The sequence below is a fragment of the Diabrotica undecimpunctata genome, chromosome 6, assembly GCF_040954645.1.
Source record: "Diabrotica undecimpunctata isolate CICGRU chromosome 6, icDiaUnde3, whole genome shotgun sequence".
Taxonomy (NCBI): domain Eukaryota; kingdom Metazoa; phylum Arthropoda; class Insecta; order Coleoptera; family Chrysomelidae; genus Diabrotica; species Diabrotica undecimpunctata.
This window is the reverse complement of record NC_092808.1, coordinates 63755049-63780017: the sequence shown is the minus strand read 5'-3', so window position 1 is coordinate 63780017 and position 24969 is coordinate 63755049. Positions and strand designations below refer to the sequence as shown.

The window sequence follows — 24969 nt, the reverse complement described above, 5'->3', positions numbered from 1 at the left end:
CCTTCAATTGTTATAAGCATATAAACTCGCCATGATAATATAATTAACATATAATTCAATATGAGAAAATCTTCTTTTTTGAAAGTACTCAAGGTACGTATATATGGTTTTCAATAATGTCAGCAACACTCGTTTTGTTTTTCCCTACCACAATAGGTTTTATTCGTTTGCATTTTTCCATAGGTAATTGAACTAGATTGGTTAAATGGATCTTTCAACGTTTAAAATCATGCTTGTCGCCTCTCAAGAAAACGTTCATAATAATTTTTAACTGATAATAATGTGTTTTCTTAATAATGCGTTTTCCCAATATCCAGATAACATCTACCATTTTATTAACACTAAATTTAGTCTATAAGTTTTGGCAATCATTAAAAAATTATGGTTGCAATAGATCTCAATAATTCTTGTACTCCTCTTTAGTTATATATCAAACGAGAAAAATATTTTTATTAGAAATAGGGGGAAATAGACAATATTTTATATGGGTAGTATTTTTTACTTGTGTCATATATTGCTTAATAATATAAATTTCTTTGTTAACCTTACATTCGTATATTTCTTGAAGAATTTCTCGTCTTTATTCTAACACTGGTACATTGAAATATTTTTGGTATTTTGAGAGCAACGTTGTAGAGAGTATTTGCTGTAGTTCTGCCTTCAAAACATAACAGACATTCTTAGAGTTCTCTTGCGGTTGTAAAGGACTTAATGCCTTTTGAAACAAATAAAATTCTGAACTATATGTAGCCGCAGTAGCACAACATTTAACGGTATGTGAAGTCTTTATTTATTTCTCGTGTTAATAGATGTTACAATTTAATCTGAGATGAGTTATTAACTTTTTTTCTAATCCAGAAGCTATCAGACGGATAGTTTGGAAGGAACTCACATCAAAACTTGTTTATAATTATCTTATTTTTTAATACAAATTTAAAGAAATTAAGTAAAGTAATCTAAAACACGTATAAGTTTTTTTGGTTACTTCTGTAACATATACAGCGGATCTTTTGGTCACGAATGTAATCAAAGGAATAAACAAGATCGTTTAAAGGTAAACCTTTTTGGAAGCATAGCTTTCTTATCGCTGGCCATGAACAGAATGCATTGATCGATGTAATGGATCGCGCAGGAGTGTGAAAAAATGAAACAAAAGAATCGAAATGTAACGACAGATGAGAGTTATAGAAGATCCTGAGGAACACCATAAAACAACAACTGGAGGGCGATACGTCCCCTAAAAGTAAACAATCGATAACATAATAAATAAAATCATTAATATCGAAAAGGAGAAAACACAAGAATAAAAACGAACAACAATACTGAGACATAGGAGTACCTCAAATGGTATCGTGGTATTCTCAAGCTGAGCTAAAGTTTTCTGTGTCAGCTGTTAAAAGATTTTAAGTTTTTTCATAAAGAGCTTCCATGGATTGTACGAAACAATGATTTCGTTTTTAGTGTAGCTTCCCACAATTCTTCGTTTGGGTACAAAAGAGAAACTCTAGAGACTATATGTAGCCAATCTGGTTCCATATATGTCTCATAAGTTTTTGTAGGGTTTTCTAAACTATATAATATAATTTATGACATACCTTTTTGAAACAGCCTGTAAATTCTTCTTAACGCTTTCTTAAGTTATTATTCTGATATTAAGATAACTTTTGTACTTTTATTAGGTGGCAAATATTACCTGACGAATAAGTTCCTAATTTAAATCTAATCATTTTGGTAGTTTTTTGTCCTTGTCTGTTATTTAGTTTTATGTTTCTTTTATATAATTAGTTTATTACACGAGCTTTTGGTTTTCTTATTCACATCGTGCACTAACTGTACTACCTAATTACATTAAACATCAGAACACTAATTGGATTTCTAGGATATGCAAAAGAACGCAGAACTTCAATTTCTATAAAACGAAATTATTTAACGTATGTCGAAACATAACATTTCTTTTATGTTATTCACATAATTTCCATTAAATTTATACAATCGTTTGGCATTAATTACAACATAAAGTTTATAATTATTTTCCCATCGTAACAACTATCCTCAAAATTATCTTACTTGTTTTATTAATGTCTAATCGCCTGATTGAGAATGTGATTTGTTTGGTTCATGAGATTTGATAATTATTGTAATCGCTTTTTTTGGTTAGTGTGTTTTATATATATGGATTTGCAGTAGCTCCTAATAAAAATAATTAATAAAATCTCAAAAAGTTTACGACCTATTTTTTTTTTTTTAATTAATTTTTGTTCCTATCCGAATAGATTCAAAGCTAACTTCTTCATCTATTGGAAAGTTTTATTTTATAGTAAAGAAATACGCAAATTAAATTGAATATACGCAATCTGCAGTACTGCTGTCAAGCGGTACTAAATACTTTAAAGTCTACAACTTAATAGTCTGTAAGAACTGCAAACAGCTGTAATTCCAAACAGGCACTTAAAAAGCCCTTGGCGAAGCACAACATGTTACTTCGTTTTGGGTGCAAGGACATAAGGAATTGTTGGTAGTGATAGTGCTGCTAGTCTGGCTAAATAAGGAACTAATACTCATTTTTTTAGACCAGGGATAGTGGAGGATTTCTAAAAATGGGAAAAGAAACTTAGCAAACCTACTGACAACAAATACGCCGGACCAAGAGCATGCGCGAAGAATAATTCAACCTTCGGCTAGCTACGAAAATAATACTCTTAGAGCTTCAGAAGATTGAACACAGAGTTATCACACTTGTTCTCACATGATATTGTTCACTCAGATATCATCTCTCTAAAACGGGGACAAATTCGGGTAACAAATCTCTTACTTAATCGAATAATAGGCTTTCTTAAAACCATAGATCCGTTAGCGGTTCTCGCTTCCTTATTAGTGTTGTAATGGCCATGCATAACCATCGCATCGTATACTCGTCTAGAGCATAGCATCGACAGTGAACGCTCCCATTTAAAATAATGCATTTATTTTACCTATCGATCGATAATAGTTACGATCCTATGGCCTGAGCGAGGATCGGCGCCTCGTTATGAGCGGCCACTTACGCCTCGCTTGGATAACTACCCGTGTGCGGATTGCGTTAACAGTCTCTCACCTATGAATGCTTTAACGATTAGGTTTAACACTGTAACGTCTAAGCGCTATACGCTAATTAATAATATCTTTAAGGTATACTAATTGTCACAATTAATTAGTAGTTACACAATTTCGGGCCGTTATTTGAAATATTCTTAAATATTTTATTGAACAAACTATTGACATAAGTACCCACGTGTACTAGTGATAAACTGTCAAAGATAGTTTGAAACACAATAACTGCCGTGAGAACAAAAAAAATTAGTTGTACCTTATTTTGGGTGCGATGATTACCATATCTGTTTTGTAATTTGTTATCATTTGCTATCAACAAGTCCTCACAGACAGTTCGTCTAAGGACTAGCAACCCCAGTGGAATCGTACGTTGCCATGTGATCAATTCCTCTTGTAACTTAAATATCATAGTTTTTAAATATCAAATATGTAATTCAAAGTTAATCAAACTACATTTAAAGAGTTTTAACCCACATATTTAGTAAGCTTTAAACATGTACATCCAGATAGCACTGATGATGGAATAGTTATTCCGAAAACGTGTAACTTTATAAACGTCACATCTTTTGTTAATTTATATTTAAAAAATTATTTTATTTTAATTTATTTATTAATTTATTAATTCCTTTACCTTCAGTTTCTTTTTTACTATTTTTTCTTCAAAAAAGTAGTTGGCACCCTCTCTCTTTCCGGTAGAATAAATATTCGCCCTCTTTCTACCCGCTAGTAAATATTCTGTTCTATATTGACAGAAGAGCTAATTCCATCATAGGCATACATCCTATGACATCTGTACTATACTTCATTATAATCTCCCACTTACTTTCTGTCAATCACTTTTCGTAGTGGGAATATTATTTTTTGTCAGTAATTAAAATTTATAAAAGAAAGTAGGAATTATTATAAGCTTCATTTTTATGGTCTGCAGAATTCTCTTGGGTTATGGGATATTTCTAGAACATTTTATTTGGATTTATTGGAGAATTTATTGAAGATTTTACTGAATATATTTTATGGAATATGTTTACTTATGGGAATAATATGGAATAACTGCAGCTGTCAGTAGGGCCTACCCACATGCTCTGCAGGACCTAACCTCATAATCTGGAGGCCACATAAGCAAGCAGCCCACCGATGTCACAAGTATCATTCAAATTTATTTAATGTATAGCATTAGGCAGGATTATTTTTGCTACTTAAATATTATTCTTTATTTTAAATAAATAAGTATGATTAGTTAAATCATTGTTTTATTTGCTACCAGCTAAGGGTTCATTGTTGAATTCATAGTTTAAGACAAGATGAATTCACACTTAAAAGACTGAGCTAGGCGAAGAATAGACGATACGCTCCCATGGTTGATTGAGGTATTATTTTTGTAATAGTATTTCAATTGTATTTGGTAGTCTTATCGTTAAAAACGTTCTGTGATGTAGCCCGATAGGGTTTTTATTATTATTATACCTTTTATAAAGGAAGTTTTTTAAATACAATTTTTTTGTGATACATGGTATACAGCCAACTACAGTAATTTAGTTTCCTTGTGGATATCTGTTTTGTTATTGCACGCTTTTTAAAACACTAGGTATAGCTGCTTTATAAATTATGTACTGAAATCTAAAGTTTAGATTTAGACAGTTATATTGTTTTTAAGTAGTACCTACTAAGATAGATAATAAATTGAATATTTAAAAATAATAATATAAAAAAAATTGACGTGGACCTCTTCGCAAATAAAAGAATATGAATCTTTATAGTATTCCTAATCACGACTTAAAACGGAAGCTGAAACTGTAATATGTGTTTACTAACTTTTCTAATTCAAAATAAAAATTAATGAAGTCTCACTCGTTTTATTGCATCTTATTTAATATTCATTTTGAATATTAATTTCCTCCTGCATCCTTTATACATGACAAACTCATTATTGTTACAAAATATGTATGTACCAAACAACGTATAGATTAACAGTTATAAGAGAATACTTATCGTCTCTATGGAAACCGTATCCCATTGGTGTACCCTTCTTTTTTATGTAATAAATACTTATATGAGTAATACTTATGTACAACAATCTTAATTACATGAAACTTTTTACTTATAATGGTGAAAATAACCGGTGATTTTGAATACTATTTTTTTTTAATTAAGCGTACACTGCACTCAATTGAAAACGGGCCATTAGTAATCGTAGTGGGACTGTAAAAAAATCGTCAATTTCGGTTTTTCGAACATATTTCTATGTAAAAGTTTACATTGTGTCACTTATCGTGCACACCGGCGTACATATCAAGCATTTCAAATGAGAAAGATAGTCGAGCGACTTTTTATTTAAACAATTATTTAGTTCTGTATTCAACTATTTGATGCTTAAAATAATTATCAATATCAGAAAAAAAATATCTAGTTCTTTTTTATTTAATTCCAAGTATAAGGTAAAATTACACAGAACAATTCAATTTCTCAATTATCAAAGCGACAGTTTTTCAATAATAACTTTCCGTAAATTATTAAAGAGTCAATCATATTCCCCGATTTAAATAATTTTCTTTTTTCTGTGAGGATGACTAAAATCTAAAGTATATCAACTGCTTAGATAATTTGAAGGAAGGAATGATCAGCTACTGTAAACTAATAACTACTTTTATTCCTCAGAAAGTAAGAGTGGAAACAGGAATTAGTTTATACCGTTGGATATAAGTTAGTTTGGAATTGAATAAAATAATTTAAAAATATATTTTTTATTAAATTGGTTTTTGTTTTTAAAATTGTCAATAAGTTGGATACAAAGCTAAGGAAAATATTTACTGAATTGATTGTAATGAGAATTACATTTTACATTTGTTTTGGCGTTTTGATTTTAAATGCTGAAATCGTTTTCAAAAAATTCTGAATGATCTTAATATGTCAATGTTTATAATAAACATTTATAGGTTAGTTATAATCGTAGACATATAATACCATAGACATGTAATACAAATAGACTGACTGTTGCAATTCAGACCCGTTCCCCTAGTGTGACAGAGAAAACTAACGCAAAGCAATCCCTACTTCTCTTTCTAGCGGACCGGTTTATCGACCACGTGACCTTCCATTGGTCATTTATGTCACGTGGCCGATAAACCCAACCCATTAGAAAGAGATGCAGCGACTGCTTTACGTTAGTTTTCTTTGTCGCACAGGGGAACGAGGCTATATTGCAACAGTCAGTCTGTATTTTATGTCTATAGATAATACCTAGACTACGCGCTGCTATCTAAACCTGTTTCTCAAGTGTGACAGAGAAGAAAGATGCGAGCAGTCCTTTCATATTTTTCTAATGGACAGGGTTTATCGACCAGTGGCCTTCCCACTGGAGATTATTTTGTAATGGGAAGGTCACGTGCTCGATAAACCCCGGTCATTAGAAAGAGCCACAAATATATCTATCTTTGATAAAGACGGCAAACTGATTATCACTGATTTGGATAAAATAGACAGACGGAAAGACTACATTGAGGAACTGTTTAATGATGAAAGTCCAGATCTTGAAATTAAAGAAGTAGTGCAGGACCTAGCATAACTATGGACGAAATTGAACAACCAATAAGATTAGCAAAGACCAGAAAAGCGGCAAGGCCGGATGAAATAACGAGTCAAATAATAAAGCTCTTCGAAAGTTCAGGTAAAAAATATATCCTTCATCTTTTTAATAAAATTTCTGAAACTGGCTATATTCCAACAGATTGGCTGTTTTGGACTTTTGTGACGATACCTAAAAAAGCAAATGTGACTACCGAACCATCAGTTTGATGATCCATGTTTTAAAAATATTTCTTCGAATTTTGCACTCAAGGATGTACCAAAAAATAGAAGAAGTTAGTGACACGCAGTTTGGGTTCCGCAATAACCTTGGAACCAGAGAAGCACTATTTAGTATTCAGGTTTTGGTACAGAGATGCAGAGTTGTCGGCCATCCCGTTTATATGTGTTTTGTTGCCGTTGATCGAGTAAAACATACTGAAATGATAGTCATTCTTCAGTAGGTAGGTATGATGATAGAGACCTATGCATCATTAAAAATCTTTACTGGCCGCAACGTGTAGCAAACCTCAGGATTAGGCAGGATAATGGCAAACTCGCTGCTGCAACAGTGTGTTATATGTGCTAGCTTTGCATGGGTCTAAGTATATGGGATTCGTGTATATAAGTAAAAATGAGTAGACCATCTAAATTTCGAAATTAATAAGCGGAGAACACATCTAAGCGACCGCGTTCGCGTAAATGTTGGCGATGACGATCTCGGTTTCTGTAGAAGCGAACACTTTTGACCGATAGTGACCTGCAATTTCAAATACAGTTGGAAATATAGTTTATAAAATGTCCGATTTACAAAAGTGTGCGAAGGCATTCAATTTTTTTCCATTTACAAATGCAGATATTTATATAGTTTATTTTGCAGAAAAAAAAAGAGATGTTTGAGTACATCACATTAACTTGAGGTGCAAGCAACAAGGTGAATTTAATAAATTGTGCCCAGAACTTCGCAGAGATGAGAACCGTTTCTATACATATTTTAGAACGAATTTTGAAAGTTTTGATGAAATTTTAGATTAGACAAAAACAACAACTCACCAAACAACAAAAAAATTTTAGGGATCCAGTTGATGCTACAGAATAATTTTATTTTTTAATACGTACGTTCTTGTAATATGAGTTGGACAGTTCGAACAATATATCATATTTTTTACAAGTTTAAAAGTTTTTCGATATCCATTTTTAATAAAGGTCGCGACCAGTATCTGCTGGTTCACTGGTTTGTTTCAGACGAGTCGAATTGCGGTCGGCATCATGAACGCCATCGCGTCGTGATCACTCACGATCCGGTATTCATTCGAATACATATTACGAATTCGGTAACCGCGATCACCATTGCGAAGGCTTATCGAGTCAACTCACGAATGTTTTTTAATCAAGAAACCTGTTTTCTTCCTACACCTCTACGGCCTTCTCTTTTGCCTTTAAGGATCAGTTCATTTCACTATATGTCCCAGATAAGACATTTTCTTTAGCAATTCTCTATCATTGTTTACCCTCCTTAGTACTTCCTCGTTAGTTTTTCTTGCTGTCCAAGGTATCTTAAGCATCCGTCTATGAATCCACATTTCCAATGCTTCAATAAGTACTTCAATAGGTACATTTTACGAAAAAAATTTGTATCCAGAACGTACCTGAGGACGTAATATGGTTCTAGAACCTACTTGATGGTTTAGAGATATCTAGAACGTACCTAGATACGTAAATGGGGACATTCGACAATAAAATATCTAGAACGTACCTGATGACATATGGATACCTACGTAGATGGGGACATTCAACAATAAAATAGTTAGAACATATCTAGAATGTACCTACATACGTAAATGAAGACATTCAACAAATCACTGTAATAGTGATTTTAATGATTTGACATTAGGCAACAGTGCTAGTAATTTGAGAAAGTGGTATAAATGCAGTTCTGTAGATCTATTCAGACCTGCAGTATCAAAAGTAAACAAGTAGTAGAGCCAATAGTTAATATTCAAAGAAAGGAATGAACTTTAATCCTATTTTGCAAGAAGAAATAGAAGCATTTATTGGTTTGCTTATAATTTTTGAAGCACTACACTCTACTAAGGAAACAGTATGTGTGCTGTGAAGCCAAAAATATCTTTATGTCGACCAGTGGCAATAGCCGCACTATCACGCAATAGATTTCAACAGATGATGGGTGTTCTAACATTTGACAACTTTGAAACAAGAGAAGAACGGAAACATTAATAAATAACTAATAAAAAGAAAAAGTAATCGGTGCCCAATGACCAAATTTTCTATTTTTTTATTTATTGCACGTATGTGGTGGCGTCAGTGCTTATAAACTTTGGACTAAAACAACACAGGTTGGAAAAAGAATCGTTTTGATAATAGAGGAATGTTTTTTTTTTTGAACTATGGGAAGAGTTGACTAGAAAAAATATGATTCGCAGATAAAATCGTGAAAAATCATTGCATTCTATAATAAAATATCACATAAAGGCTATCCTGTCAGAACTAGATTTAAGAGAAGAACAACTGCCTCCAGTAAATAGCATGCCTATTTATGCAACAGAAATAAGGACAGAAAATCTTGAAAAGTGTTGTATAAGGTGCAATCAATTTGTATGATAGAGCATTTAAAAAATAAAACTGTGTGGAATAAGTGTGGTGATTAAATTTCTGATTTAATAATAACATTATATTTTATTGATATTTTTAATCCATTGTTCTATTCGTTTTTGTAGTCTTAGATAAATAATAAATATTTTAGATATATAAGTATGTCTATATTTCAACTGTACTTTATAAACAGATGTTAAAGCATGTGAATAATTAAAATAATACTTGGGGTGCATTTGCACTCTCCTTGGATATACATATATATAGGTATATATATTTAGTATTTTAGCATTTTTATTAGAATAAATAATCAAAGACTGTAAAACAATATATATATTTTATATTAATTATCTCGTAAAATAATACTTCTGATAGGAGCCATATCAGTTTTATTTTAATTGTAAATAGCAGAACTATAACCATCGATAATGTTTATCGTACCTATATACCACACATAAACATGAAATCTCACAGGGAGAATATGAATAAATTCACTAAAAGCAAAAGAAAGTGGAGATATTGCAGATAATCGTATGGATAATCGTTACGAAACTAAGGGCGAAGAAAATTTAGCTGAATGCGAGTTGAATTTCGCAGGACCCTACTTGCAACACAAAATACATGATATAGACAACAGTCGGAAAAAATTGAGGAATATATAGGATACTGTTAACTAAGGATGGATATTCTGGACTATGTAGATAGATAATAGATATGATCTGTTATAAGTAATCGGCAATAATGAAAGACTTCTTTTATTAAGAGATTTTTACCTTGTCTAAATTGGAGTATGATACGCTGATGTTATGTAAATTCATTTGCACTTGTAAATATACAGTTATCTGGTCGGACTGATATGTTTGTGGAATAGATGCGCGGGTTTTGTGTTTTTGAAGTAAAGTAATACATAATTGCTGATAATGAAATTAATAATCACCAACAACTTATTATTGTGCATTGTAATTATAACCGACCGACCAGATTTATGATGATAGTTTTATATTTACTTGTAACTGCGCCAAACCAGAATAATTATACATATACTAGAATTTTATAATTACCTAATAATTGTAAAATAATAAATATAATTTCTAATAATTACAACAAACCATAGTTCTGGTTTTTCCATATATTTCACCAATTATTTTAGTACGAGCTGGAATACTCACTAATCACTAATATATATATATGGAGCTATGGAGCTTCGCGGGCCACACTGCTAGACAAAAAGAACAACGTTGGAATACTACAATACAACATTGGAGACCTTACGAAAGTAAACGACCAAGAGGAAGACCACAGATGAGATGGGTTGATGATATTAAGAGAATAGCCGGAAGAAATTGGAAATATGTTGCTCAGGATAGAGACCGATGGAAGGAGTTGGGAGAGGCCTATGTCCAAACATGGACGACAGAAGGCTAAGAAGAAGAAGATATATATATATATATATATATATATATATATATATATATATATATATATATATATATATATATATATATATATATATATATATAATATACATTGAAATATATACTACGATTATAGGTATATACAGTATGATGCAAATGCATGGAATAAATTCATTATTTCAGAAACAGACGACTTTAAAAAAAAATGTCAATTTTAATCAAATTCTAGATAACGAGAAGCAGAAAAGAAGTTTTCCTCAAAAAAAGATGGCCTTAAATTTGATTGTTTATAATGCCGATCCAAAAATTCACCTTCTTGGAATATTGTGTCCTATACTCTTCCATCCAATGTGGATTTTTACTTGCCCAGTATCGATATTTCTTGCGATTTAAGTGACCGTTCAGCATAAAAGACGCTTCATCAGAAAAAAGTACCTTTTGTATGAAACCCTGATCTCTGTTACATTTTTCCATAACGGTTTCGCAGAATTCGATTCTTCTATCAAAGTCATCTTCTAATAGCTCCTGGACCAGATATACTTTGTAAGGATGCCACTTCTCCTTTTTTACTCTTACAACAGTTGATTGGTGGACATTATTATCTAGTGTGACCTGTCTAGAATTGGTATGGGGATTTTCTTGAAACGCCAGTACAACGTCCAGTCTCTTGGCTTCGGATATTGATTTTCTACCACTTCTCGGAAGATCTTTAACATGGCCCGTTTCTCTAAATATCTTTTCAATTTTAGTTACTGTTGATCGAGTAATTGGTTCGCGATTGAGGTATTTAGCATTAAATAAATTACGAACTTCTGCTTGAGTCCTCACTAGTTTCATTTTTGTAAATGCTGTTATTAATGTCGGCAAAAAACTCGAAGAGTAAAAATTTGACGTCTATTGTTTGACAGATTCACAGGTCATTGACAAATAAAGACGAGTCAATGACAACATTGATTTAAATTTTTTTTGAAAAATAACTACTTACTACAATATTATTACTTACTATAATATATTAATTTCAGATTATTATGTATTATAGCATTGTTTATTATAAATGTATTTTTTTTTTTCGGAACCAGCAAAAAACACTATTTTCTTTTATTCCCAGTGGCGTTCCTTAGTGTACTTTAGTTCAGTGAATGAATATTTATTGCAATTCCATGTTACTTAACAAATTTCATAATTTTGGTGAACCCTGTAGAAATAAATATTCAAGTGAGTACATCGTTGAAAATATGATAAAGAGACCTTTCAAATGAGCTGTCGCGAGACTACGTCATTACGCCGACACTGATGACATAATGTCCAACACATATAAATATATCAGTTGATGGTCATTCAAAAATTAAAATTGACGTGTTTTAAGATTTTTTAAAGTCGTCTGTTTCTGAAATAATGAATTTATTCCATACATTTGCATCATACTGTATATTACGATTGGGGATCTAATTTCAAAATACATACAGTGCACAGATTCTAAATGTGCCGGTGGAAGATTGCTTCTATGCGCTGTATTATAGTCGATGTATGAGAGAAAGTTTTCAAAATGAAATAACAAATAATAATATAAAATTTGTTATTTCATTATTTCGAAAACTTTTTCTCTCATACACCAATACAACGCATAGAAGCCATCTCCCACCGGCATGTTTAGAATCTGTGCACTGTACATATGATTGTTTATACACGTTTTTATCAAGTTTTGTCAGCTTAAAATACTATGCTCTTTAAAATTTACGAAAATTTATCGGAAAACTATACTTTTAGTAGGAGATATTCTACGAACATAAAATTATGCAATTTTACTAAGCACAAATCTTGGTTAAACAAATTCATAATAACCATTCTTCTAGCTTGAAATGGTATTAAACGAAAATTAACAAAAATTTTACAAATATTTCTGTGTAGGCACCTTGACAAAAGTTTATTTGTAACTCAATAATGTACGTGCACTCCTGCAATATTAATTTTTTTTTGTCTCAGTCTTGGTATATTGATATACCTTTAGATATCTTACTGTTGCATATTTTTCCATTCTTCCGGAAAGTCTGTAGCGTAGCTGGACAATTTCGAATGCTTCGGTCAAGCATATGCCATAAGTTATTGATGAGGTTTGGGTTGGGACTCTTCCTTGGTCATTCCATAAATTAAATTTGGTATTTCTGTAGAAATTCTCGGATAACTCCAACGATATGTGACCTTGCTTTGACATGCATTACAACAAATCAGGATTGGTAGATAAAGGGTGTTTTTTAGAGGTATAGAAATGTAAGTTGGTAACACTTTCTTAACTGGCGGCCATTTTGACAGCTGTCACGTGATTTATGTTTAGTTTGGTTTGACATTTTATCATGAATAGACTGACGCCTGAATAACGCTTTCAAATTGTGCAAATTTATTTTGAAAATCATGGTTCTGTTCGAAATACGTATCGCGCACTACGTCCATTTTAATGTCAAGATAATCGTCCACCAGAGCAATTAATACGATTAACCATGGAACGTTTTCGCACCACGTTTACTCTAAATCTAAATGATAATACGCATCCACAGATACGTAGTAGAGTGCGTAAAGAAAAAGTTGTTATTGATGTAGAGCATAGCATAGAGGAAGACCCGAATCAGTCTATCCGCCATCGTGCACAGCAGTTGGATGTGTCTATCCACTTTATGGAAGATTTTGCGAAAAGATCTTTGTTTGCGTGCTTACAAAATCCAACTCTTGCAAGAATTGAAGCTACATGATCACCTAGCAAGGCGTAGATTCTGTGAATGGGCCCAAAACAAGATTACCGTTGATCCTGATTTTCATAAGCGAATTTTGTTTAGCTATGAAGCTTACTTTTGGTTGAATGGCTATGTCAACAAACAAAACTGTCGTATTTGGAGTGAAGATAATCCTCAAGTGTATGTTGAGACACCATTACATCCAGAAAAACTGACTGTTTGGTGTGCTTTGTCGGCTGGTGGAATCGTTGGTCCGCACTTCTTCAAAAACGATGCTGGTCAGAACGTTACAGTCAATGGTAACCGATATAGAGCCATGATTACTGAATTTTTTATTCCTCATTTGAACAATCACGATGTGCAGAAGCTGTGGTTTCAACAAGACGGCGCAACATGTCACACAGCTCGTGCCACATTGATTTATTGAAAGAAACGTTTGGTAACCGCATAGTTTCACGTTTCGGACTTGTGAATTGGTCCCCAAGATCGTGCGATTTAACACCTCCAGACTATGTTCTCTGGGGGTGTGTGAAGTCGCTAGTCTACGCCGATAAGCCTGTAACGATTCACCACTTAGAGAATAACATTCGTCAGGTTATTGCCGATATACGGCCACAAATATGGGAAAAAGTCGTCAAAAAATTGGACCTCTAGATTAGACTACGTCAGAGCTAGCTGTGGCGGTCATATGCCAAAAATCATATTTAAATTATAATGTCAAAAGATTGTCTTTTGAATAAAGTTAATTTCATGTCAATTTAACTTATTGTCAATTTATTTACCTCTAAAAAACACCCTTTATCATATGCACCAGATACCACATGTTCATCCAGTACGTTGTCGACATAACTTTAAACGTCTAGATTAGTCAGGATCGCTATAAGGTCTGTTCGATTTTCTAAGTAGATTTCGGTCCAAACGCAAGTAATCGTCTTTCGCCCGAATGTATTGGCGCATGGGACACGGGAGTATATGGCTCTTCATAGTTGAATTCACCATGAGGCTGATATTTTTTTGCGTGTCGAAATATGTCCGCTGCGTTAGAACTTCCACATCATTCTCTGATGTTGCGCAGTCACGAATCAGTTTTCTTTCGACCCCCATTTTTCCTCTATTTTAGCTGGCTGAATGAGGTTTGGTATGGAATATCATGAACCTCTTAATCAGTGGTCCAATTATGTCACTTCTCTTTTATTTGCATCATTTAAAACCTGTCTATTCTCGATATTTCTTCGTTCCTCACGAAATTTTAAGTAATATAAAATATTTTTTAATAAGTTTTCTCTATCACATAACAATACGGAGCATACATAAGGTTTAATATCCCTGGATTTAATGTTGGGTTCAGGTTAGGTTACGTTAGGTTTAATATGAGTGAAACCCTTCCACTCGACCTGAGAGGTCTATTGTGGCCAACGAAAGTTTCTGGGCGTATGAATGTTTCGTTTGCCCTTCCCCTGGCAAGTAGGTCCGCTTTTTCATTCTCTTCAATACTGAATCAGATTCTGAAGACAGTTCCAAACTAACTTGGAGTCAATCCGATTCGATTCCAGTGCACTTACTGTCGCTTGGCTATAATATATAGATCTGTCGTTGCAGTTTCGCTTTATTAGTTCCAGCAGGCACATCTTTATAGCATAAATTTCCGCTTGTAAGATAGTAAAGTTATTACCTAGGCTTTTGCTAAGGCCAAGCCGTGGTTTCTCTCCGTATACTTTAGCTCCAACTCCTTCATCGGTTTTAGAGTCGTCTGTATACCAGCATTGATCTACCATTATGAGATTTGTTTTACTCGACTCCCATTAGTCACTTCCTAGAAAGAGGAAGGTAAACGTCTCTTTAAAATTATATTTAGGTTGCATTGCATCTGATCTGGTACCATTCCCAACTCAAGGTAGTTTTTAATTTCATATCAATTTATAACGAAGAAACAAACTTATGACGACAGTAATGGATTATCTGAGACGAAGCTGCAGTAGATCGAAAATGGAGAGAGTTAGAAACGAACAAATAAGAAACGAAATGAAAATGGAGCGAAATATCAATGATGACATAGAAAGAAAACAATTAATCTGGTTCGGACATGTTAAAAGAATGCCAGAGTACAGATGGTCTAGAAGAGTACTGGAATGGATCCCTCCTGAGAGAAGAAAGAGAGGACGACCACGGAGAAGTTGGCGCAACGATATTGATGAAGCAATGGCGGCAAGAGACTTAGAAGAGGCAACTGCATATGACAGAAAAATATTTAAATTGGGGTCGGAGAATCGGCGACAGCCGTAATAAATCCCTTATTATATATTTATATATGGATAGGTTAATTGTTAACTTATATTTCATTTTCTCTAACTCTTTTTCACAGACTATTTCAAAGTATATATTGAGTAGTATGATGACAGGATTAAACCCTAGTGAACACCTTTTAGGTGTTCTCTATTTTCACCTCTGCCGCCTTCGATAAACTCATGCTTAACATTTTCTCATTAGTAAAAAACACAGGTCTCCAATGTTCTTCTTCTTCTTTTGGTGCCTATTGGTTAAGAATATTGGCGATCATTCTGGCTATAATTATTTTAATAACTGATGCTTTAAATAGATTAGCTGTTGTTGTGGAGAACCATTTCCTCGTGTTTTTTAACCATAATATTCTTCTTCACCCAATTCCTCGCTTTCCGAATACTTGGCCTTGAAGGATTTCCCCATTCTTCGTAGTACAGTCTCGTTGGTTATCTTGTCCGTCCATGATATCGTTAGGATTCTTCTGTATAGCCACATCTCGAAGGCTTCAAGTTTTGTCTCCATCGCTTCAGTGAGTGTTGAGGATTAAACTTCGTAGTATAATAAAGACAAGATATAACATCGTAGGAGCCTTACTTTTATCTACAGATTAAGGTTCTGGCTTTTAAATAGTTTACCAATGTTGTTGAATGCGCTCCTAGCCTTCTCTATTCTACATTTTACTTCTTGTGAGTGATCCCATTGTTCGGTTACTATTGTTCCAAGATAGGTAAACTGTTTTACTCGGTCCACTGGTGTATTCTTGATAAGCAGTTGGACGTCTCTAATTTTATTTTTGTCGATGACCATAAATTTAGCCTTTGATGTGTTTACTTGTCCAAATATTTTACTTACTTCATTTACTTTGTTTATTAGTTGCTGTAAACTGTTTAAACTGTCTGCAAAAGTAACGGTGTCATCTGCATAGCTGATGTTGTTTAGGTGTTCTCCATTTAAAAGGATTCCATGTTGGTTTGCTCGAATTTTCCAAAGCTTCACTAAATATTACCTCTGAATATGGGTTGAATAATATAGGTGAAAGTATACATCCTTGTCTAACGTCTCGCAGAATCTGGATCGCTTCCGTCGGTTCATCTCTAAGATTTGTTCTTATTTTGGCTGATTGGTTCCAGTACCTATACATTTTGTATTATACGCCGATCTTTGTCATCTATTTGGGCTTTGGTTAGAACATCCATCATTTTTCGGTGTTGAACTGTGTCAAATGCTTTTTGGTAGTCCACAAAGCAGGTGTAGATATCGCTGCATCTTTTGAATAATACCTGTAGACTAAACAGTGAATCTCTCGTACCTACGCCTTTCATGAATCCAAACTTTGTGTCTTGTATTCTCTCTTCGCTAGCTTGTATATTCTGCGATGTATAATTTTAAAAAAAAGTTTTAGTGTATGGCTCATTAGACTTATTAGCCTATAGCTCTCCCTTCTTTTAGTGATATTATGGCTGCTCTTGTTTCTGCTACTGGTATAGCTGGTCCTGTTTCCGTAGGTATTGGGGACTGGTTCTCCCTCTCATCAAAAAATAAATTTCGTATGTAATTTTTCCAGGTATTATCAATACTCTCTTTGTCCACGGTTACCTCTCCGTTGTCATTAACAAGTTTACTTACTCTTCTGTTTGTACATTTGCCTGTAATTTCCCTTACCTTTTTATGCACGTTGAAGTCGTCGTATTTACTTTGTAGAATTTCGATTTCTTGGTATTTTTTGTCCAGTTCTTTCTGTTTGGTTTCTCTGATCTTTCTTTGTATATCTCGTTGTAGTGTTTTATACATAGAGTTGTTGTTCTTGTTTTTCCTTTGTTCTTCCATCAGCTGCAGGATCCTGTCATCATCCATGTCTTATTCTTACCTTCTTCGTTCTTCATAAAATTGTCTTTAATGTCGTCTATCGTTTTATTAAGGGATTCTATCTTCTCTTATGTGCTTTCCGTTGTATTATCGATTTCTTTGAATTTTCTATTTATTGTTTTGCTGACTATTTCTTTTATTTCACTACATTTCAGTTTTCTCATGTCATGTTTTTTTAGTTTTTCCGCGTGTTGTCTTTAACTTGGTTCTATACACGCCCACTAAAGGATTGTGGTCAGTTTTAATATCTCACGGCTGGGTAGGTTTCAACACTGTTGAAACTATTTCGATATCTTTTGTTAACAAGTATAGTCTATTTGGTTTCTTATAATTACGTCTCCTCCGTTGTCTCTAGGTGATTTCCACGTATACAGGCGTCTAGGTGGTAGTTTGTAAAATGTGTTTAGCACGATTAAGTCATATTCAGCTGCAAAGATACTCATTTTTTCTTCTCGTTGATTTCTCTCTCCTAATCCATAAGGACCAATATGTTGCCCTTCTTTTCCGTTGGCTATTTTAGCATTGAAATCTCCCATGACAATAATGAGTTCATGTATCGGTATATCTCAAGGTTGCTTATTTGTTTGTAAAATTCTGATATTTCCTCATCACTGTGGTCTGCTGTGGGTACATAGAGTTTTATAATGTTAGTGTTCATCGGTGACGTATTTATTTGTAACAAGAGGATTCTATCGTTCACTGGTATGAAGTTGTTGATATGTTTGGCTATACTTTTATGTGTGATAATTCCGACTCCATTTTCATATTTACCATTTTCTGATTCTGAATAGTATGCTCTGTATTCTTCTATGTCACTATAACTTGAGTCAGGCCACCTCATTTCGCTTGTGCTAATTATTGCTATTTTCATGCGTTCCATTTCTTTGATTGTGCATTGGATTTTTCCTGATTGAGCCATTCCTAACGTTCCAAGTGGATATTCTCTTCAGACAATTCTTGTGGAATTTTTCTTAGGTGTGTTATTGGGAATTTCACAGGGATTTTGCATATTAACGACCCGAGAGGCCCTGTGGTCATGGGAATCATCTCTCTTGCCGGATCTTGGTTTCCGATGTCCATGATCAGTGAGCGAGTTTGTGTTGTGTTGTACATCCATTATGATTGTACTAGAGATATCCTCAAAGTGAACTTTAATATAGTGATTTCTCGTTGCCTTCTATATTCTTATGCCGTTGACCAAACCACTGATTCTTCCGCTTTTGGGTCCGGTTTCTCAGCCGCAGGACAAAAGAATGCCCTACCACCTACCAACTCCGCCCGAAGCCGTTGGTCAGCAAGTAGGGGATTGCTTATACCGGCAATTACTCGATGAATTACTTGTTGGTCCAAGGGAGGTATTTTGTTTCCCTCTTACCCACCGGTAAACCGTGCCGGGCATTAAAAGTCAAAAAAATAACAATAACAATTAAAATTTACTAAAATTACATAAATCGTCAATATCACAAAATAAAATGTAATAAAATGTGTATACTATTTCCTTTTGCGGCCGTATCCAATTCTTCGTGTGTATATTATCCATCATAAAGCCTGTTAAGTGCTGCAGCATAGTTGTTAGTCTTTTAGAGACATTTTTGTACTTTGGTTTAAATATTCACTAACAGTCGTTAACGTTAAGATATTTTGTCACTAGACATGGTTGTTATGTATTTGTTTAGCCAAAATTTATGTTCATTCAAATTGATTAAATTGATTCGCAAAGCGTCTTTTCAAAAACGTTATAGATGCTTTATTCCGAATAAGCTGCTGGAGCACTGTAAAAATTCAGGATTAATTGACCAACTTACTTGTATAATTCTGATTGCGGAAATAATAGCTTTTCCTTTAATGGAAAACTTTCCTTTGTGATGAACATCACATTTTTAATCCCATATAAACTTAATCTCATATAAATTTAATTTCATATAAACTTAATCCCATATAAACCTAATATTTAAATTAAACATGTCACAAGAAACTAGATTCAGAAACTTGCTAAGTATGTATATCGTGAAATCGTGGAAATTTCCCAAGTGGAAATCGAAAAGTCAAAATAAACTTGTGGTTAATTCCCAGTAATAATAGTAAATTGTATTACGATGTATAAGAAAATAGCTTCAGAACAATTTATGTCATTAGTATATTTAATTTTATTAGAAGTTTCAGTTCAATATATTTTAAAGCTGACTTGATTCTTCTGAAATCTTATGCTTCTTTCATACATTTAAATTGGACATTTATAAGAATGTGCTAGACTGTTATCGGGTATCTACAGTATATACTTTTAGCTGTTTGGTCAATGGGTGCTTGTTAGTTAATAGGTATCGTATGACTAATTCTTAGTCGATTTATTACCACCGTCTGTACAATATTGGTTGATATTAGAATAGACGTATGTATTTTGAATTCTTTTGACAATACCGTTGCTTTCGTCGGTGGTTGCGTTAATTGCTAATGCAAAAAAGTAAGCTAATATTAGTAGTTTGGGCTTATCTTGCCTTTTGCCTGTCACTCGAGAAACAATGATTAGAAATTTAACTACATAACAACGTGTACTTGTTTTACAATTATGCTCGAAACATGATCACAATTGCAGTAATGTTTATGAAAGTCCAAGATCTGTAAGTACGCAGGAGAATATTGTCGTTCTGCAATATTTTCAACGATCACCTGGTCAGTACGCGAAAAAAGCGTTTATAAAATATGGAGTAGCAAAAACAAGCCTGCGATGAATTCAGAAAAAGCTGAAATTATGGATTTCCGCGAGTTGAATGAAACGGATAAGAAACCTTTCTTAAGTTTTAGAAATAAGCCAAAATTTTTTGTTCGATAATTAAAAAAATTAGCATGGTTCAGTCACAAATTAAACTGCTTAATTTTTAATCTCACATTACTCTTAACTTCCTAATTTTACCTAGGTATATATTTGTAATAGATATCTATATTTTAATTTATTTATGAGGTTATTTCCCTTCAATTTAGGTGAAGCTAGATCATTTATTAAATATAACACTAATTTCAGAGAGCAAATATTTTATGTATGTAAGCACCTTTTCGACTGAAGATAAACTCAAAAAATGGGAAAACTATATCAAAATACTTTTTAACAGCATACGAGAGGAAACAAGAAGATTAGACAATAACAACGAAGCACCAGAAATTCTGAGAACTGAAATTATAAATGCCATTAATCAACTCAAAGCAAATAAGAAACAGAAACGTTAAAATTAGTATCACCTGACCAACAGAAAGATATGTTCATTCATTTTGTAAGAATCTATTTTTCGATGGGAAGGACGTCAAACTATTAAGAAACTGTACTGGAACCAAAACGCCAGAAATAGGATCGAAGGTTCCACGTCCGCACTCCGCAGAAGTAGAAATTAGGAGAGAAGTTAGGCAAGGATGTGTTTTGTTACCCTTGCCATTTAGTTTTTATTCCTATTTTATATTTAAAGAGGCACTGGAGGATTCCAAGGATGGAGTCAAGGTGAATGGGGAAAATATCAACAGCATCAGGTGCGCCGATGGTACGGTGTTAATTGCTGATTCCAACTTGGTTCTACAACGACTCATCGAGAAGGCTAACTTGATCTTTCGACAATTTGGAATGAAAATAAACATTAAGAAAACCAAAGTTATGTCAATCCGAAAAAAAAACAAAATGTACCTAAACGTTACACAATAAACGGGCATATTTTAGAACAGGTCAACAAGTTAAAGTACCTGGGATATTGAATCGATAGCAGCCTAAATCCTTATCTAGAAACAAGATCGAGAATAGAAGAGGCCAGAAAATATTTTAGAATAAAACTCAAAATGCTACGTCTAGTCGACTTTTTTCTATGCAGTTGAAATGTGGACTCTTAAAACACCAACGGTAAATAAATTGGAGGCCTTTGAAATGTGGATCTACCGGAGAATCCTCAATATTTTCCAGACATCGCATACCTCAAACGAAGAAGTGCTGAAGAGAGTAGGCAAGGAACGAGAACTTTTCAACACAGTGAAAGTTAGAAAAACATCATACCTAGGCGACATAGTGAGACATAATAAGTATCAACATGGTCAACTAATAATGAAAGGAAAGATCGAGGGAAAGGGATTAGGAAGGAAAAGGCTAGCGTGGCTAAGAAACATCCGACAATGGACAGGGCTAAATTTTGAACAGCTAAAAAGAACAGCTGAAGGCATAGAAGAGTTTGCAATTGTAATAGCGAACCTCCATTGAGGAGAGGGCACTTTGAGAAGAAGCACCTTTTACTTTTTGCTTTATTGATGAATTGTTAATATTGTGGGCTTATAAATTGAGGTTGAACTCTTTTGTGGACGTGGTCCATCAGAATATTTACCTTAGTCAATACGTTCAGTCATTTTGAAGCTACGTTACGTGTAACTATTTTGAGCTACCATTAAATCATTTACTCTACAACATTCGACTGCCTATTATTTCACATCGTCGATCAAGAAATCCGGAGAATAATGCATTTGAATTATACAGTATCTTTAAGTGATCGAAATTAATATTTTTAAGTAGTTAATAGATATTATTTTGTATATATTTTAATAGTGATAAAAAACTAGGAAGAAAAACCTAATCAGTATTTTTGTTTCAGTACCTTGGTCCCATGGAAGTTATTCAGACAGGAGCTTAATAACGTTCATCCCATTAGTTCTGGATTAGAAGCAATGGCTTTAAAATCTACCATAGACCTTACCTGCAATGATTACATATCGAATTTTGAATTTGACGTTTTTACCCGGTAAGTTTATTGTGGCATATCTTTAGAATTTGCTTAAAGATTCTGTGTAATGATACTAAAGAAAGATTATATAGTGTTAGTATGTTTGCGGTTTATTTTTTTTTCAGAAATTGCTATTTATTGTAATAGGTTACTAAGTATTTCCTTGGACAAATATATTTAAAGCTTTAAGATGAGAAAATTATCACATCATAGCCGGTTCAATGGATTTTATAATTTATCACATTTAATTACAAAATATAATTTTTTCTGGGTTTTGCAGTCTAAATCCGGTCATGTGGTGAGCATTATTTGACTTTTAAAGCTAAATTTCTTATATAACCATGATTTCAGGTAGTTTTGTGTGAAAACATAGTAGTAGAAACCATATTAGTTTATGACACCGTTGATGAGGATATCTGATTACATCGTTGTCTATTTACTCAATGTCAAACTTGTTAATAATTTGTGCTGGTCATATCGAATGTTACAATATAGGAAAGGTTATTTGAGGAACTGTTAGAAAAGATAAATATAAAAGTTTCTTACTTTAATTATGTCATTAATGATATTTATTGTAGTGTATAAGTTTGAATACTTTTTGTGTAAACCCAGAAAAAGCAAAAAGTGGAAAGGAAAGATATAAAATACTTTCATCAAAATTGTTGTAGATACGCAATGCGTGAGAATTGTGTGTGATATGTGATATTAACATCTCAACCCGTCGCAGATTTTCTTTTGCCACTCCCATTTGTTTTTGTTTTCTAGAACTTAAAAAACACAAAACAAATCCAAAACTCTTGTTTCCACCAAGTGGACTACATTTTGGTTGAGTTTTATTTTTGTTTTCGGTCCTTTTTCACTGGTTGTCACGAGGAATTCAAAGTAGGTCGATACTGAAGTCCTTGGAAAAATGATTTATTTCTGCCATGTATAAAGCTAATTGCATTATAACCCAACCACTTGGGTGTAAAATGCTTTCCTGGGCAAGAACTTTTCATTTTTTTTTTTATAATTCCTTCTTTCACGTTGATATTGTGAAATTACGTTTTTAATTTTTCTTTCAATTTCTCTTCACTTAGAGTCAAACAATTGGGCAATTTCATTGTAGGAGTCCATTTTTTTAATCCTATTTTTATGGTTACCAATCCTTTGGGTACCCAAAATTTCTATGTTCCCGGAAGGCATCTATATCTAAGGTACATATTTCTTGAGTAGTCCACGGCTTTTTGGAAATTTTGCCATCTGCAGACGTGATCTATTAAGTTTCGCTAAAACGTGTGGGTGATGTGGAGAAATTCTCAGAGTCAAAACAACAATAATTTGGTACAAAATTCATATTCAGACTAGTAAGGCGACAATAATAAACACAACATGACCGTTTCCACTAAACAGACCCGAGTTTCAAAACACGTCGAAACCCTTTGATGTTACCGCTTCCGAGCGGGACCCGAAAAACAAAACTCCAACTGTTGCAAAACACGTCAGTCTTCAAAAAGTTTGCGAAAAGTTGCAGTTTTGTTGTATTCGATGAGTTTGTGTTTGGTTTTTGTTTTGTCCGTTTAGTGGAAAACCGCCATTAACCTTCTGTTGTTGATACTTCTAATGCATATCTACCATTTTTTTGCTCAAAACTGCGTTTCTTGGCAATTTGGTGTTGAAATTTATTTTGTAGAGTATTCGTATTTCTTTTATGTCTAATGGTTGTCTAGTTCTTTAAAGTTTTGGTCGTATTTCTGATGAATCTATGATTTTTAATCTAATTGCGGGTACAAATATCAGATTTAACTATTGTTTATCTCTGTTTATGTTTATTTTACCATACAGCACTGTATGTCCAATACAGCTCACTTTTTTTCTAAGTACCCTGCATTTCTTGTGGTTTTGTTTTCGTTACCTGCATCTCATTACCCCAACATAACTTAATTAATTTTTTATTAATCGTGATTATTTTTTGATATTTTGCATTGAATTTAGCATTTTAATTCTCGATTTTATGAAACTCATCATCTGTATCTTCTTGATATGGTACCTATCCGTTCCGTACGTTGACAATCATCACGACTATTTTTACTTGTTTGCTCAGCTCAGTGGTAGTCGTATTATACCGTTTTTGTAAGTTTCGTAGCCAGGAACTACGTCTTCTTCCCGGTCACATTATGCCATTTACCTTCCCTTGGAGTCAATTGAAGAAATTGTTATTTTCTAATTATGTCTCCCAGATATTCCAACTTTGTTCTAATCGTCAACAGAATTTCATATTCCTTCCGCGCAAGATTTCCGCATTGGCAACTTAGGTAACTCAGGATATAGGTAGGTTACGCCTATATCAGCACATCTTGAAAACATTGAGCAATTTATAGTTCATTCTAGTGAATGCCGTTTTTGTTTTTTGATCAAATGAAAGGCAGATATCGAGCACAGTTTATTAATTAAATTTTGCCCAAGTACTTTCGCTTCCTAGAGCATCTTCAGGGGCATTTCGTCAAATTTGGCCTATCCAACAATCTTTGAGAATGCCGTAAACATAAAATTGTACCTTAACACTATACGACACTAGGACAAACAGTTTAAAAATTTTTTAAAAACGGCGAAGCTACATGTTGATTGGCATCTTCGTACTTTAGTTAACTGGTCTTCTATTTTTATTTTGACTGTTTAATTGTAATAACTAATTCT

General features: G+C 33.4%; 1 protein-coding gene across 1 annotated transcript in view; it reads left to right on the top strand.

The window, feature by feature from the left end:
- Nucleotides 1-24969, top strand: part of Cbl (E3 ubiquitin-protein ligase CBL) — a 242503-nt gene that overhangs the window by 96642 nt on the left and 120892 nt on the right. Inside the window, exon 2 of the mRNA XM_072534757.1 lies at nt 22165-22311. Coding sequence (XP_072390858.1) covers nt 22165-22311 — 147 coding nt within the window. The remainder of the gene's footprint in view (nt 1-22164; nt 22312-24969) is intronic.